The sequence below is a fragment of the Scylla paramamosain genome, chromosome 33, assembly GCF_035594125.1.
Source record: "Scylla paramamosain isolate STU-SP2022 chromosome 33, ASM3559412v1, whole genome shotgun sequence".
NCBI lineage: Eukaryota > Metazoa > Arthropoda > Malacostraca > Decapoda > Portunidae > Scylla > Scylla paramamosain.
In genome coordinates, this window is record NC_087183.1 from 15,467,368 (window position 1) to 15,484,867 (window position 17,500).

Below are 17,500 nucleotides of genomic sequence, written 5' to 3' on the forward strand. Positions count from 1 at the left end.
TGTGTGTGTGTGTGTGTGTGTGTGTGTGTGTGTGTGTGTGTGTGTGTGTGTGTGTGTGTGTGTGTGTGTGTGTGTGTTCTCTCACCTCCTGATGAAGTCGAACTCAGAGAAGAGCAGCATGAGGGAGGCCAGCAGCGTGGAGGCGGCCCCGTGCAGCACCGGCGCCGCCATGTGCTGCAGAGCTAACACCACGCGCCTGTCCCGCCCGCCTACCGCCGTCAGGAAGCCCACAGTCACGTGCACGCAAAACTCCACGCCCACCCCCACGCTGACAATGAGCAGCACGGCGGGCACGGCTGACAGCTTCACGCCCAGCACGCCCAGGAGACCAAACAGCTGCAGCACGAGGGCGGCGAGGAGCAACACCACCAGAGCGGCAGCCCACAGGTTCATCAGCACCACGGACAGCACCAGGAACACCGCCGTCAGCACCGCCAGCAGCGCCAGCACCAGATAGAACCTGACGGAGGGATAGAACAATGAAGGTTACAACATGACCTTAATTCCTTATTCTTGAAGGGTCTAAGGGCGTTTCTATGGACATGAACTTAACCTAAAATGACCCCTAGCGTGACCTGAAGGAGGGGCAGACGAAGAGCCTGACGGAGGGGCAGAACAATAAAAACACTATATTATAACCTTTATTCCCCGCTCCTGAAAGTTCTAGGGGCATTCCTAAGGGCAACACCTTCACAACCTTGACCTAATGTGACCCCTAGCGTGACCTGTGCCCCGGGACTTACCTGAGCTTGATGTACTGCTCCCAGAAGGTGAAGGGCACGCCGGTAGGGAAGTTTGGAAGGCCTCTCTCCTCGAACTTCCTGCAAATGGCGCGCACCTCCTGTATCATAGCGGTGATGGACGCCGTGTCGCTCAGCTGGTGCAGGTAGAAGGGCAGCTGCGTGTACACCAGCGGCGGGCTCTTCGGGATCTGTAGGAGGCGCAGAAGAAGGGGTCAAGTTTGTGGTGCTTCCTTGCTTTTTGTTAATGTTGATTGTACACACGCCGGAAAAAAAAAAAACAAAGGCCTGAAGAAGAAGAAACAAGAAGAAAACAAGAAGAAAAACATTAAAAAATAACAAGTCTGAAGAAAAAAACAAAAAACAAATGATAACAAGAATCATAAACGCTCCCACCACACACACAACCCCCCTTCCCTCCTTCCCTCCCCACACACTATCATCCCACTCCCCTTCCCCCTCACACACACACACACACACACACACACACACAAGTCCATTATACCTTCAATTCATAGTCGTATCTATCATGGGACCACTGGCGAGGCTCCGGGCGCAGGTCAGCCTGGGAGGAGGTGTAGGCGAGGGCGTCCGTGTTGACCCAGGCCGTGAGATAGTTGTAGAAAGCCTTAGGGTTGATGATGCCCTCAGAGTCCACCAGGCGAATCTGACGGAGGTCACAGAAGGAGGACGGTTACGAGGAGGAATACTGAGTGAGTCTACTGAAGGAGATGTAGAAGGTGGGGGGATGATTAGGTGTGTCTATTGGAGGAGGCGCAGAAGAGGAGGAAAAAGGAAACAGAAGAGCTAACATGAAAGACAAGAACTGTACCAATCACAAGACGAACAGATAATCAGAGAAAGGAAAGAAAACAATAAAAATGAGAACAACAACAACAACAACAACAAGAGAAACAAGCAAGCAAGCAAACAAACAAACAAGAAACACAAAACAGAAACCAAGAACACAATCAAGTACAAAAAAAAAGGAAGGGAAAAGAAGAGAGACCAAAGCTACACGTCACCTTAGCTTACCTGAGTGACGAGCGACGTGTCAATGGGGTTATCGACGTGTCCAGTCTGCACGAGAAGCTTATAACCCAGTACCCCCTCCTCAGAAGCGTTTTTGTGCCACGTCTCCTGCGTGATGCACCCGTCCCGCCAGTCCCTATCGAACGCCGCCTGGAGACCTGAAGGAGGCGACGAAGGAGGAAGGGATGAGTGCACGGGAGGGGAGGAGCAGTGAAAAGTGAGGTTAATCGTGGTTAATCGAGTAAGAATTAGAAGAAGAAGAGAGAAGGATTAAAAAGAAGTAGGAATAAGAGGAGGAAGAACTGCGAAGGAGTGAGAAAATTTCAAACGAGGAAAAAGATAAAAATAGAAAGAGAATGAAGGAAGAAATAGAGATAAAGAGATAAATCAGAGAGAGAGAGAGAGAGAGAGAGAGAGAGAGAGAGAGAGAGAGAGAGAGAGAGAGAGAGAGAGAGAGAGAGAGAGAGAGAAAGTGATAAAAAGAGAGAAAACGTCAAATGAGAAAAAAAATAATAAAAACTGAATGGAAGAAGAAATGAAGATAAAGAGATAAAACAGAGAGAGAGAGAGAGAGAGAGAGAGAGAGAGAGAGAGAGAGAGAGAGAGAGAGAGAGAGAGAGAGAGAGAGAGAGAGAGAGAGAGAGAGAACGTTTAGCTCTCACTCTTAACAGTGCCAAGCAAATCAAGAGCGGCACGGCGTAGATGAAAGCTCTCTCTCTCTCTCTCTCTCTCTCTCTCTCTCTCTCTCTCTCTCTCTAATTTCAGGCAATCGCTCAGCCTCGGCGTAAAATAAACGAGAGATTCTAAAAATACGACCCCTCACCCAACAAAAGAGACAGCTGGGAGAGAGGGAGAAGGAGAGGGAGAGAGAGTGGGAGGGGAAAGGGTCGCATCGTGGGAGGTGGCGAGAGAAAGAAAGAGAGGAACAGAGCAAGAAGTAGAAAGGAGGAGGAGGAGGAGGAGGAGGAGGAGGAGGAGGAGGAGGAGGAGGAGGAGGAGGAGGAGGAGGAGGAGGAGGAGAAGTTTACAAATGATTTACAAATGAGGAATAAATAATCTGAGAGAGAGAGAGAGAGAGAGAGAGAGAGAGAGAGAGAGAGAGAGAGAGAGAGAGAGAGAGAGAGAGAGAGAGAGAGAGAGAGAGAGAGAGAGAGAGAGAGAGGATGACGTCACCATCAGCTGATTAGAGAAGTAAACAAAGTACTGATGGACCACTTTAGGCATGCGATGGAGGAGGAGGAGGAGGAGGAAGATGAGGAGGAAGAGGAAGAGGAGGAGGAGGAGGAGGAGGTAAGGGGAGAGGAGAATCAGAGGAAGGGTTGAGAGTAGAGCAGCTGGCAGGCCACACACACACACACACACACACACACACACACACACACACACACACACACACACACACACACACACACACACACACACACACCGCTCTCCCCCAACAGCTGTTTAACTGGACACCAGGAAATGTGCTGTCCGAGAGAGAGAGAGAGAGAGAGAGAGAGAGAGAGAGAGAGAGAGAGAGAGAGAGAGAGAGAGAGAGAGAGAGAGAGAGAGAGAGAGAGATCATAACACGAAACTGATCTAATAATAAGTAGAAAACATGAACGGAGGAGGAGGAGGAGGAGGAGGAGGAGGAGGAGGAGGATGAGGAGGAGGAGGAGGAGGAGGAGGAGGAGGAGGAGGAGGAGGAGGAGGAGGAGGAGGAAGAAGAAAAAGAAGAAAGGAACGAAAGAAGAAAAGACCACCACTACCACTACCACCATCACATCACTAGCACCACCGTCACCACCACCACCACCACCACCACCACCAGCACACTCACCGATGAGCCAGTCCCTGAAGAGCGAGAGCCAAAACTCGGGCAGGCCGCCGTCGTCGTTCTTGATGATGTGGGTCACCCTGTTGAAGGCGTCGTAGTAGTCGTGCAGGAGGCGCTGCTTGCTGGGGTACTCCACGTTGCCTTGCGTCACTGCGAACATGTTGTAGAACCCGAAGTACTTCTGCTGCGCCGCGAAGAAGGCGTACTCCGGCGTGTCCGCGGGCACCACGTCTGTCAGGTTGAGGCCGTCCTCCACGCGACTCACGCCCCACGCCGCAGCCGCCACCGACGCCATCAGTCCCACCATGGCCGCCGCCTTCACCGCCCCGTGCGTCAGCGCCGGGCCATACACCGCGCCCGCCACGCCGCTGATGCTCCAGTCACACCACTGCCGCACCGCCGACGCCCACGCCCGCGCCATGCCGGAGCGCTTTCTGCCGCCGTCCACCAGGTCCCGCGTGGATGTGGTGGTGGACAGCGACTCCAGGGAGGGCGTGGCGGAGTGCGGGTCCTGCGGCGCGCCCCAGCACTCCCGGGGCGTTGAGGGTGGCACCACGTGGGTCACGGTGCCGCCCCCAGGAGGAGGTAGCGCCCGCGTCACTGTGTCCTTCCTGGTACGGTCAGGCAGGCTGGGCGTGGGGCGGGGCTGCCGGCGCGGCGCACCACCACGCCCCTCCTCCGCTGCCCCGCACGAGGCGGGCTGCTGCTGCTGCTGCTGCAGGGGCACTACCTGGTCCCTGGCGCCCCCGGGCAGACAGCAGAAGAGGTCGGCGCGACGGGCGTGGCGACGGCGCAGGTCGAGGCTCATGATGGCCGGGAACACGGTGAGGGACGCCACCAGGTTGAACAGCACCAGCAGCGCCGCCTGCAGGCAGAAGGCTCGCAGGGCGGGCACGGGTACCAGGGCGCCCGCGAAGAAGGCGCAGGCGTTGCAGACTGAAGTGAGAACCACGGAGACCCCGGCGCGCTTCACCACCTCTCCCACGCGCTCCTGAAGGAGGGGAGGAAGGGAGGCTTAATGTGTGTATGTGTGTGCGTGTGTGTGTGTGTGTGTGTGTGTGTGTGTGTGTGTGTGTAAACTAACCATACACATAATAATGGATGAATTTTGCAACACTAGACTTAATGACCTTGTCCAGAGGAAGGAAAGACAAGGGAGAGAAAGAGAGGGGAGAGGGAGAGCAGGGAGAAGAAAGGAGAAGGAAGGGGAGTGAGGGACGAAAAGAACTGACAGATGAACAAGATATTTGAGCGAGGGGGACGTAGAGCTGTAAGAGACGAGAAGGAGGAGGAGGAGGAGGAGGAGGAGGAGGAGGAGGAGGAGGAGGAGGAGGAGGAGGAGGAGGAGAAACAGAGAAGGAAAAAATAGACAATGAAACAGAAAAAATAAATAAATAAATCGCGTAGAGGACTGAGTTGCGTAAGAGAGAGAGAGAGAGAGAGAGAGAGAGAGAGAGAGAGAGAGAGAGAGAGAGAGAGAGAGAGAGAGAGAGAGAGAGAGAGAGAGAGAGAGGACGTGACGAGCTTTCCTAAGGGACTCACGGGAAGGTCATTCATAACTCATTATTCACCAGATATTCACCGGTGTGGCAGAGTCGTGTGTGGCCGCAGGAGGAGGAGGAGGAGGAGGAGGAGGAGGAGGAGGAGGAGGAGGTGTGGTAGTGGAGGGATGCCAGTTGAATCACCTCTTCGGCTCCATTCCTCCTCCTCCTCCTCCTCCTCCTCCTCCTCCTCTTCCTCCTCTTAACATCTCCATCGACTCGTTCTGGTTCAGTTCTACTCCTCCTCCTCCCTTTTGGAGATTCAAAGCACACCTCCTCCTCCTCCTCCTCCTCCTCCTCCTCCTCCTCCTCCAAGCAAAGTTATCTCAAGTTGCTGCTTCATTTTGGTTCGAGTTAATGAACGAGACTTCTTCCTCTTCTTCCTCTCCTAATTTTCCTACGGTTTTTTCCTCACCTCCTCCCGTTCTTATTCTTCCATTCCTTCCTTCAGTATTTCCTCCAACAACCTCCTCCTCCTCCTCCTCCTCCTCCTTTATTTATGTCCCCTCTCCTGTTTCATTATGTCTTCCCTTTCCTCCTTCTTTTCTGTCACCTCTCCTATTTCTTCTTTTTGTCCTCCTCCTCCTTCTTCTTTTCCTTTACTCCTATCTCATCTCTACTTTTTTTTTCTTGTCTTCCTCCTCCTCCTACTCTTCCTTTGCTTTTATCATCTCTCTCCTGTTTCCTCTTGCCCTCCTCCTCCTCTTTTACATCAATCTCTTCTCCTATTTCTTCTTTTTCTCCTCCACCTCCTCCTCCTCCTCCTCCTCCTCCTTAATTCTCCTCTTTTACTTCTCTTCTCTTATTTCTTCTTTTTGTACACCTCCTTCTCCTCTTCTTTTGCTTCTATCTCTTCTCTTGTTTCTTCTCCTTGTACTCCTCATCCTTTACTACAATCCCCCTCTCCTCCTCCTCCTCCTCCTCCTCGTCCTCCTCGCCGGCAGCAACCCGAGCCGTGAGAGAGACAAAAGACCCTCGTGTGTTGCAAGATTGTAATCACCTGAATGGCAAGTTGTCAGTTGGGCGCGGTGTCCCCTGCTCTCTCTCTCTCTCTCTCTCTCTCTCTCTCTCTCTCTCTCTCTCTCTCTCTCTCTCTCTCTCTCTCTCTGGTTGACTTTTTGTTTTGTTTTGTTTTGTCTGAATGTATTTTTTTCTCTTTTCTTTCTTTTCTTGCTTTTATTTTTTATTTCGTTTTTTTCTCTTTTTCATTTTCTTCCTTTTTCTTCTTTCATTCCAAGTTATGTTTACTTTTCTTCTTCCTGTTCCCTCTTCTTCCTTTTTTTCTTTCCTTCTTATCTTTTCTTTCATTTTTTTTTCTCTCGTCTGCTTCCTTCTCATTTCTCACCAGGTGGTTTCTCTCTCTCTCTCTCTCTCTCTCTCTCTCTCTCTCTCTCTCTCTCTCTCTCTCTCTCTCTCTCGGAAACAGGTAATAAAACAGGTAAAAATAGATAAACACATGCCAAGATTTTTTTTTTCCTTCCTTTTTTTTTTTTTTTGCTTTACTTGATCTTCCTGTTTCTTTATTTTTATTTTCCTTTACTCTTCCTCTTCTTCTCTTTCTTAACACCTCAGAACATTCACCTCTCCTTCCTCCTCTTCCTTTTCTTCCTATTCTACTCCTAACCCCCACAACATACCGCTATTCCTTCTTCTCCTCCTCCTCCTCCTCCTCCTCTTCCTCCTCCTCCTCATCTAAAAATTATCCCACTCCTCTGTTTGTTTATCCAGACGAAGAAAACAAGAATCACGTGAGGAGGAGGAGGAGGAGGAGGAGGAGGAGGAGGGGGAGGAGGAGGAGGACAGGTGATTATACTAGAAAGGAAGGGTGGTGAGGAGGACAGGTGGAGATTGAGGAGAATAAGGCGGAGGACAGGTGTGATGAGATGAGGTGGAGGTGAGGCACGTGATGGTGAGTGACGTAAAGGTGAAGGTGAAGTAACAGGTGAGATGTTCAGGTGATAGTGATGAATGATGATGATGATGATGATGATGATGATGATGATGATAATAATAAAAATAATGACATGAAGAAAAACAAGAAAACAAGAACCCTTTCATTTTCTCTCTTTTTCCTTCTTTCTTCCTTCTTTTCTCTCTATTCCCCTCTCTTTATCTCTTCCTTTCCTCCCTCCCTTCTCCTATTACCCTTTCTTTCTCCCACTCCTCTACCGTATGCCCATTTCCTCCTCCTCCTCCTCTTCCTCCTCTTCTTTCACCCACCCAAACCTCTATCACTTCATCAACACTCCCCCCTCCCCCCACTAACACCCACACCACATTCTTCTCCCCCCCACACACCCACGGGGGAGGGGGTGACAAATTGGGTGTATTGTCCTGTCCCCCTTCCCCCCACAAGGCTGCCAGGTCAACAGGGGTCACTCAGGCACGCTAGGTCATGGTACACGAAGTTCTGGGGGTTATGTAGTAGTAGCAGTAGTAGTAGTAGTGGTAGTAGTAGTAGTAGTAGTAGTAGTAGTAGTAGTAGTAGTAGTAGTAGTAGTAGTAGTAGTAGTAGTAGTAGTAGTATTGGGAAGGAGGAGGAAAAGAAATGTAACGAAATGGATAAGAAAAAAGCTGAGAGAGAGAGAGAGAGAGAGAGAGAGAGAGAGAGAGAGAGAGAGAGAGAGAGAGAGAGAGAGAGAGAGAGAGAGAGAGAGAGAGAGAGAGAGAGAGTTACAGTATCAGTAGAAACGAGGAACAAGAAAAAGAAAACGAGAGATGAGGAGAGGAAAAACAAGACTAAGAGAGAGAGAGAGAGAGAGAGAGAGAGAGAGAGAGAGAGAGAGAGAGAGAGAGAGAGAGAGAGAGAGAGAGAGAGAGAGAGAGAGAGAGAGTATACCTGCTTGCCTGGCGGTCTCTCAGATGACACAGATAACTATGGCGGTGCAGACCCAAAGGTGAGGACCCCCTGAAGAGCCTCCCCCTTCCGCCCCCCCACCCGCTCCACCTAACCCTCCCGTAGCCCCCAACATGCACCCCCCATCCCTGGCCGCCCCCTCACTGCGCCCCAAGCCCCCCACACCTCACAAAGCGGCGGTGTCTTGGGTGTTGTGATATTAATTGAAGGGGGGTACTCTCTCTCTCTCTCTCTCTCTCTCTCTCTCTCTCTCTCTCTCTCTCTCTCTCTCTCTCTCTCTCTCTCTCTCTCTTTAAGTGTTAATGTTTATATATTGTTATTTGGTATTTTCTTCCTTTTCTCTGATTTTCTTCATTTTTTGCAATCCTTTTTTTTCCCCCTAGTAACTGGCTATGTTTAGGGTGATATTCTCTCTCTCTCTCTCTCTCTCTCTCTCTCTCTCTCTCTCTCTCTCTCTCTCTCTCTCTCTCTCTCTCTCTCTCTCAAATTATTACACCCAACCATATACCACACCTCTTCCTCCTCCACCTATATATACTATACTACATACTATACTACTACCACCACCACCACCACGACCACCACCACCACCACCACCGCCCTCAGCACACACTCACCTGATAGGGAATACACGTGTTATCCGCTGTCTGCAGGAAGGTGTGGGCGAGCAGGAACATGTCATCCACTCCCAGGCCGAGGGCGAGGAACGGGAGGACCTGCGTGGTGGAAGCGTTGAAGGGCAGGCCGAGGAGGGCACAGAAGCCGAGCCCCGCAGCCACGGACGCGGTCACCAGCAGCACCCCGGCCAGCCCAAGACCCGCGGCTGATCGCACTGAGTCTGTGAGTCTTGCCAGGGACACACAAGCATACACGACCTGCGGGTGGGTGGGAAAGGTAGGTACGTGTTTTAGGTTAGGTTGAGTTGAGTTAGGTTGGGTTGGGTTAAGTTAGGTTAGGTTAGGTTTTTTTTTTATGTAAGAAAGGCTTTGTTTTGTCCTAGGACTAGAAAAAGATAGAAAAAAACAGTTTGGTTTTGGTTTAGTGAGGTTTGGTTTGGTTAAGTTTGGTTTGGTCAGGTTTGGTTTTGGTTAGATGAGGTTAAGTAAAGTTAGATTAGATTAGGTTTGGTTACGTGAGGTTAGGATAAATTAGGTAAATTTTTCGTTAGGTTAAGCTTAGATAAGGTAAATTTAAGTATGGCAAGTTTAGTTTATATAAAGTAGGGTTAGGTAAAATTAAATTAAATTACATTAGGTTATGTAAGGTTAAATTAGCTTCACACACACACACACACACACACACACACACACACACACACACACACACACACACACACACACTCACCATGAAGACATATCCGAGCGCCACCCTGACCACGGGCACCTCAGAGAAGTCCTGCAGGAGGTGGTCCAGGGCCGCTGAGGTGAAGGGCAGCATCTGGTAGGGTCGCGTCAGGTTGTGCAGCCTCTCCGTCTCCTTCAGAACCTCCTGCAGGGGATGAGACAGCGCCGTCAGGAGGGATGTGCCTGACTGACTGGTTGACTGACTGACTGACTGATTGAGTGTACGTATGACTGGCTGACTGAGTGAATGAGTAACTGAGTGAGTGAATGACTGACTGATTGACTGACTAGTTGACTGACTGACTCATCGAAGTGATTGATTGATAGACTGAGTGAGTGAGTGAGTGAGTGACTGACTGACTGACTGACTGACTGACTGACTGACTGACTGACTGACTGACTGAATGACTGACTGGCTGAGTGATTAAGTGTGCGTATGACTGATTAGCTAAGTGACTGATTGACTGACTGACAGACTGAATCGAATATAGAATGAGTGTTAACTGGGAATACGTAATATGAATATAAAAAAACGAAGACAAAACATGAATGAATGAATGAAGCAATGAATGTGTGTTGAAAGACAATAAATGGGCGATGAATGGGTGTTAATGTGGCAAAGAATGAACGGATGGAGCAATGAATGGGTGTTTAATGGGTGTTACTGGGCAATGAATGGATGAATGGAACAGTGAATGGATGGTGATTGGCAAAGAATGGCGAGTGAATGGGTGTTAAAAGTCAATGAATGAATGAATGAATGAATGAATGAAGGAGGAAAGAAATGGGCGTTAAATAGTGCAGTAAATGAAACGGATACTTGAACTAGAGCAACGCAAGAATAAACAGAACCGGATATTCTCTCTCTCTCTCTCTCTCTCTCTCTCTCTCTCTCTCTCTCTCTCTCTCTCTCTCTCTCTCTCTCTCTCTCTCTCTCTCCGTGTGTGTGTTCATGCGTGCCATTACTACGGTACATTATAGTAATCAGGCGTGGAAGAAAATTAATAAAGGTGTGTACGTGTGTGTACGTGTGTGTGTGTGTGTGTGTGTGTGTGTGTGTGTGTGTGTGTGTGTGTGTGTGTGTGTGTGTGTGTGGAGTGAAAGGGGATGTGGCAGTGAGGTGGAGGAAGTGGAATGTGGCGCTGCGGGTGATGTGGTCGCGAGAGAGAGAGAGAGAGAGAGAGAGAGAGAGAGAGAGAGAGAGAGAGAGAGAGAGAGAGAGAGAGAGAGAGAGAGAGAGAGAGAGAGAGAGAGAGAGAGAGAGAGAGAGAGAGAGAGAGAGAGACACCATTTCCTTAAGTGAATGCTGAGAGAGAGAGAAAAAAATAAAAGTTTCTCAGATAACAACTTGGAGAATACTTGACTTCCACCCCCCTCTCTCTCTCTCTCTCTCTCTCTCTCTCTCTCTCTCTCTCTCTCTCTCTCTCTCTCTCTCTCTCTCTCTCTCTCTCTCTCTCTCCCTCAGCCGCTGGGTACATTGCGGGCCAGGAGGAGAAGTATATCTCAGTAATTCTCTCTACCTTTGTTTAATTAATGGTGCCATAAATCTCTCTCTCTCTCTCTCTCTCTCTCTCTCTCTCTCTCTGTGTGTGTGTGTGTGTGTGTGTGTGTGTGTGTAGGTAAGACTTGGGCAGGTGATATTAAGATTAGTTAAGCACGTGTAAGACTTAAGGTAAAGAAGGAAGAGGAGGAGGAGGAGGAGGAGGAGGAGGAGGAGGAGGAGGAGGAGGAGGAGGAGGAGGAGGAGATATTCAGTTTGTTTATCTGAGAGAGCAGGTTAAGTTAAGGTGAGGATCGAGTTGGTTTTCTTGCGGTTAGGACTGAACAAACAAAAGATTACAGGAGGAGGAGGAGGAGGAGGAGGAGGAGAGAAGAAAGAAGACGAGAGAGAGATAGGAGATGAATTAGATAGGCAGAACGAAGTGAGAGTAGGGAAGAGAGAGAGAGAGAGAGAGAGAGAGAGAGAGAGAGAGAGAGAGAGAGAGAGAGAGAGAGAGAGAGAGAGAGAGAGAGAGAGAGAGAGAGAGAGAGAGAAACGACAGATAAAAAAAATAGAAAAGAAACAAAAACACAAGAAAAACAAGAAAATTAACTAAAAGAACGACAAAAATAAGCTAAAAAAAAAAACACACCAACAGCAAACAATAAATAACAAACAACACACAAACACACACACACACACACACACACCTCCGTAAACTTGTCCTGCCACGCCTCCAGGATCATCGCCGCCTTCTCCTGCGACCAATCGATGTGGTGGACGCGATAAGTATCCAAAAAGTACTCGTATAGATTCTTGGAGCCCATCAGTTGAACCAGCGACTGCAATGCCTCGGCCCTGGCAGGAGAGAGAGAGAGAGAGGGACTAGAGAGAGGGAGAGAGAGGGACTAGAGAGAGAGAGTATAAAGTGGTGTGGTTGATGTGTCTTGGTGGGGTTTCAGTGGCTGAGAAAGTGGTCAGCGGGGTGTATCAGATGGCAGGTGAAGGGAAGCGTTGCAGAGGACAGGTGTGGCTGGCCAGGGCAGGTAAAGGAAGGCATTTTTAAAGAAGGAAGCTTAATTTAGTGAACTGTATGTCATGGTGTAAGTGGGGAGGAGAAAGGCTGCGAGACATAGTGAAAGAGTCTTGTGCTGCGTGAAAGGAGGAGGAGGAGGGGGGAGGAGGGAAGAAATAGAGGATACTTACCTCACAATATGCCCCGTCTTGTTGGCTGTAGGGGCGCCCACTATTAGCTCCTCCGGCCAGTGCATGTACTTGCTGGCGAACCCGTAGCAGCCGCCTGTCAGCTCCGCCCCGACGTCTGGCGCCTGCAGGGACAAACACAACACCCTGTGAGCCTCCCAAGGGCACTGCAGCCTTACATAACCTTCAGGTTTCCTTCAGAAAGTGTGTGCATGTGTGCATGTGTGTGTGTGTGTGTGTGTGTGTGTGTGTGTGTGTGTGTGTGTGTGTGTGTGTGTGTGTGTGTGTGTGTGGTGTTATATCAGTGGTGTGCTGAGGGCACGGTCTTCACTCACCTGGCCGGAGTGTTTGTTGGGCGCCGTGTCTGGGCAGAGCGGGTCGGTGGGGTCCAGACAAGGCTTCTCCTGGTAGGCTGTGGTGATGCCCGCCTGTGCCCCGTCAGGGAAAGGCGAGAGGAAATAAAGCATGTTAGTACACACAAGAATGAGGGTGAGGCACGTCTGTGTGTGTGTGTGTGTGTGTGTGTGTGTGTGTGTGTGTGTGTGTGTGTGTGTGTGTGTGTGTGTGTGTGTGTGTGTATCCCGTCCCTTCCCTGCCCCCTCCTGCCTGCCCGTCGTGAGGGGCCAGCGCCCCCGCCCAGTGAGGACCACCCAGACGCCCCGCCACGCCGCCACACTTGACGCGGGGCTCGGTCGTTGCAGGTTCGCGGTGACGCAACGCGGCTCGCCTTTCGCGGGGCAGCTGCGGCCGTGTAAGTTAAGCCGCAATTAGACGATGAGGCTTCCCCCCACCTGGCCGCGGCGAGGCTCAGGTGACGAGAAGCGGCAGACCCCCATGACGCCCAGGCCAGCCTGCAGCCTGGGACAGCCCCGCCCCCCGTCTCCCCTGGTGGCCCCGCAGCCCCCGTGTCCTAAGTTGCGCCGCACAGGGTCCCATCTCCGCCGTCCCGCCAAGCGACGCCGCGGATCCTGATGCGATGAGGCAGGAGGCGTGGGCAACCCTCGCCGGCTGGCCGGTAATCCGAGACGCACCTTCCTCGCCTCTTAAACGGTAAAACCGCAGAGCACCCACGTCCGGCCCGCCCCGCCCCGCCCTGCCGCGCCCCTGCACTATCTTCACACCTCCGCCCGCAAAGGACTGCCCCACAGAACCCGCCCGCCCCGGCAGCGCCACCAGTGGGCCGAGGCGGCGCGTCACCTGTCCCGGCGCGGCACGGAGCAGCGCTGGGTGACCAAGGTGATCACTGAATGTGCCGCGCGGGGCGTGAAGGAAGGGCGGCGCGGCGCGGCCTCCCACGACGCCAGAATGAGCCAAGGGTCACGCCTATTGCCCCTGACCTGACCCCGCTCCCCGCCGCCCCTGGGTGTCACTGTCAAGTCTGGGTCACGCCAGGTCACCCCGAGACTCCCTGGTGACCTGACCTGCCCTCTGGTCCTCACACTGTGGGAAAGGAGAGATGGAAGGAATGGAAGAAAACACGGACACATATTCCTCTTCTCTTCCATTCCACATGTTCCTCCTCCCTTTGTTTCAGTCCTTCCTTCACCTCACCTTCCCTCCAGCTCCCTAACCTCCCTTTCCTCTATGACCCTTCCCCTTTATCTGGTCTCTTCTCTCCTTTCACTTCTCCCTCCCTCCTTTCCCTCCCTGTCGCACTCTTCCCTCCCCTGCACCACTCACCCGCTTCATGAAGTCGTCGAAGGAGGAGAAGGGGAAAAACCTCTTGTATCCTTCGAACTCCTTCATGTTGTCAAGGATCTTCTGTGGGTTGAGATTCGTCCACCTGATGCCCGACCCGAGGCCTCTGTAGGGGGAGACGAGGCGGGGTTAGGAGGAAGAGGAGTTGGAGGAATACAAAGGAAGACCAAACAGCAACATATCTTGAGGCCCTTAATAGGCTGTCAACGTAACTATTCTAACCTAACTACTGGTGGATGAGACACGATGGCTTAGGAGGAGGAGGAGGAAGAGGAGGAGGAGGAGGAGGAGGAGGAGGAGGAGGAAGAGTAAACACACACACACACACACACACACACACACACACACACACACACACACACACACACACACACACACACACACACACACACACACACACACAGGTTCTATAACACACGTCTACTCGCAACTTCGAAAGAGAAAAAAAGAAGGAAGGAAAAAAATGGAGATGAAGAAACTTAACATAAAAAAGAGAACAAGCAGAAAATAAGAACCAAAAAAAAAAAAGAAAAGAAAAAAGATGGAGCTAAAAAAAAAAGAAAATAAGATGAAGATTTAAAAAAAAAAGTGGAGGGTGGTCTGAGGGATGGAGCTCCACATTAGGCATGCAAAGTGGAGGCGAATGAGGGAGGAAATAAGTGGAATGTGACGTGACAAAGGGCATATCATTCCACCATTGTTTGGAGCGCGGCTGATACCTCGCATCAGTCCCTTTTTTTTTTTTGTGTGTGTGTGTGTGTGTGTCTGCCCCTCTCTTTCTCTCTCTCTTCAAGGGTTTATCAGAGTATCACGTGACCCGGGAGGAGGAGGAGGAGGAGGAGGAGGAGGAGGAGGAGGAGGAGGAGGAGGAGGAGGAGGAGGAGGAGGAGGAGGAGGAGGAGGAGGAGAAAAGACATCAACGAAATATTCACAAAAGGTAAATATAAAAGAAATAATGGATAGGTTTCTCTCTCTCTCTCTCTCTCTCTCTCTCTCTCTCTCTCTCTCTCTCTCTCTCTCTCTCTCTCTGGCCTGTGACGGATGACATATTGTAGAGGGTGACCTCGGCCGCCACACCTGATTACTATGACGCTTACACAATGACGCGCGCGCGCACGCACGCACACACACACACACACACACACACACACACACACACACACACACACACACACATCCCAACAACACGGCCTCCATCATAGTCTGCGTCGTGTACCACCCCCCACGAGCCGCCACTGCACAGTTGCTCACCGCTCACATCATCAACACTGCTGATGCCCTGAGGGTGAGGTATCCTGCTGCCAAGCTGGTCATCTGTGGGGACTTTAACAGATTAGATATCAACGATATCCTACACCAGCTACACCTCACCCAGGTCGTGGACTTCACCCACCAGCAAGCCATCCTCGACCTTATCCTCACAGACCTGGGCCAGCAGTACTCGCCACCCAAGCCGCTGCCTCCCATGGGACGGAGCACCCACCTCTCCATACTGTGGTCACCCACACCCACCACCTCGACCCCCCGGTCAGCTGTCACCAGGACCCACCGCCCCATGCCTGACTCAGCCATGAGGGAGTTTGGGCAGTGGGTGACACAACACCCGTGGACCGAGGTGCTGGAAGAGGAGGACGTCCACTTAAAATGGCAAAACTACGTCGCCACTACTACAGCAGCCTTCCACCACTACTTCCCAGCCAAGAGCGTCACAACGCACCCGTCTGATGCTCCCTGGATGACGCCCCGCATTAAAAGACTCATGCGTCAGCGGACCTGGGCGTTCCACTCCTGCCCGGTCCTTTACAGGAAACTAAGAAACAGAGTAATCAGGGAGATTAAGAATGCAAAGGCAAGCTATTACCCAGACAAGATACACCACCTCAAGCTGACCAACAACAGACAGTGGTACGCTAAGATCAAAGCTTTGTGTGGCTTACAAAAGCACACTTCATCCCTTCCTTGCACCTCACACCTTCCTGCTAATCTCGCGGCTCAGGAGATGAACGATCACTTTGCTGCTATCTGTCAAACCTTTCCTCCCCTCCACACCACTCCGCTTCCTGCCTATCTGCCCGCTCCCTCCCCCTCCACACACTGTCCAGGCGATGGATGTTTTTAAGAGAATACTTAAATTTAAACCAAGATCCACCACACCCACTGACCTTCCTATAAAAATTTACAAGGAATTTGCTGTAGAGCTAGCAACACCGCTATGCTCCATAATAAACGCCTCACTCTCCCAACACTCTTGCCCCGCGGACTGGAAGACATCTTATGTCACTCCCATCCCCAAAACTTCCAGTCCTCAGTCACTCAATGACCTCAGGCCAGTCTCTATCACCCCCATCCCTAGCCTTATTTGTGAAGATTTTGTATATGACTGGGCATACACCAAAATTTGTAACACCGTGGATATCAGACAATTCGGAAATATTAAAGCCACCTCCACCTCACATTACCTGACCAGCTTCCTTGAATTCATCCACAGCCACCTGGACAAGCGAAACACCTCTCTAGCTGTTGCTTTTGTCGACTTCAAAAAAGCCTTTGATCTAGTTGATCACACTGTTGTCATCAGCAAGGCAGTAAGTCTGGGTCTCCTCCTAATCTGATAGCGTGGCTAGCCGACTTCCTCACAGGGAGACGTCAGGCCGTTCGCTATCAGGGCTCTGTCTCTAATTTCCAACAGCTGACATGTGGAGTCCCCCAGGGGACCAAGATGGGTCCTCTATGCTTCCTCCTCCTCATCAACGACGCCCTCACCGACACCCCCCATCGCTGGAAGTATGTGGACGACTGCACCGTGGGCGTCCCAGTTTCCAACAAGAACCCGGACTACTCGCCACTGCAAGCAATTCTGGAGCGACTGCAGACGTGGACAGAGGAGAGCAGGATGACCATCAACCACAGCAAAACTGTGGTGATGCATTTCTGTACCTCCTCTGTACCAGTGCCCCCTCCCCGGCTCACAGTGGGCCCTCACCCCCTCCAGGTGGTCCAATGTGCCAAGCTTCTCGGAGTCACGGTGGACGACCAGCTGACCTGGAAGCAGCATGTCGCCAGCACCGTGAGATCAGCTACCTACAGGCTGTACATGCTGCGCAGACTCAGGTCGCTGGGGACGCCGACAGATGAGTTAAGGGGGGTGTACCTCACCTTCATCCTCCCCAAACTCATGTACGCCTCCCCAGCGTGGTCCTCCTCTCACACACACTCAACAGCTACAGCTAGAGAGTGTGCAGAAAAGGGCGTGCAGGGTCATCCTTGGCCCTGCATACACCACCTATGAAGAAGCCCTGACCACCCTGAGTCTGTCCAGAATATCCACCAGGCACCGAGAGGCTCTGGAGAAGTTTGGGAAGGGACTACTGCATCATCCGCGTCTCAGAGACATGCTGCCGCCCGACGCGCCTCGCCCTGTCCGTGCCACCAGACACCACAACAAAATAACGCCCCTGAAGGCGCCGCGCACGGACCGGTACAGACTCAGTGCGATTCCCACCATGGTGCGAGCCATCAATCGATAGTATTTCCCTCCTAGATTAGTCTTACCGTTAGGATTAATGTTAAGTTTTTCCCCATCCCCTATGTACATTTTCAGTTTGTCAACTGCCTAAATAATAAACCGTTTATTATTATTATTATTATTATTACACACACACACACACACACACACACACACACACACAAAGATTCTAGGAGACTTATAAAAAATTGCCAGTGTCTGTAAGTATAATTCAGAAAGTCTCTCTCTCTCTCTCTCTCTCTCTCTGGCTCGCTCCCACAC

The 17,500-nt window shown here is 51.2% G+C and overlaps 1 protein-coding gene across 1 annotated transcript in view; it reads right to left on the minus strand.

Annotated features, from left to right (window-relative positions):
• Positions 1–17,500, minus strand: part of LOC135089779 (protein patched-like) — a 65,768-nt gene that overhangs the window by 1,216 nt on the left and 47,052 nt on the right. The window contains exons 6-16 of the mRNA XM_063985812.1: positions 13,696–13,819; positions 12,351–12,443; positions 12,019–12,140; positions 11,523–11,670; positions 9,334–9,477; positions 8,607–8,864; positions 3,595–4,582; positions 1,776–1,930; positions 1,246–1,407; positions 744–931; positions 86–460 (exon numbers count right to left, since the gene is read on the minus strand). Coding sequence (XP_063841882.1) covers positions 86–460; positions 744–931; positions 1,246–1,407; positions 1,776–1,930; positions 3,595–4,582; positions 8,607–8,864; positions 9,334–9,477; positions 11,523–11,670; positions 12,019–12,140; positions 12,351–12,443; positions 13,696–13,819 — 2,757 coding nt within the window. The remainder of the gene's footprint in view (positions 1–85; positions 461–743; positions 932–1,245; positions 1,408–1,775; positions 1,931–3,594; positions 4,583–8,606; positions 8,865–9,333; positions 9,478–11,522; positions 11,671–12,018; positions 12,141–12,350; positions 12,444–13,695; positions 13,820–17,500) is intronic.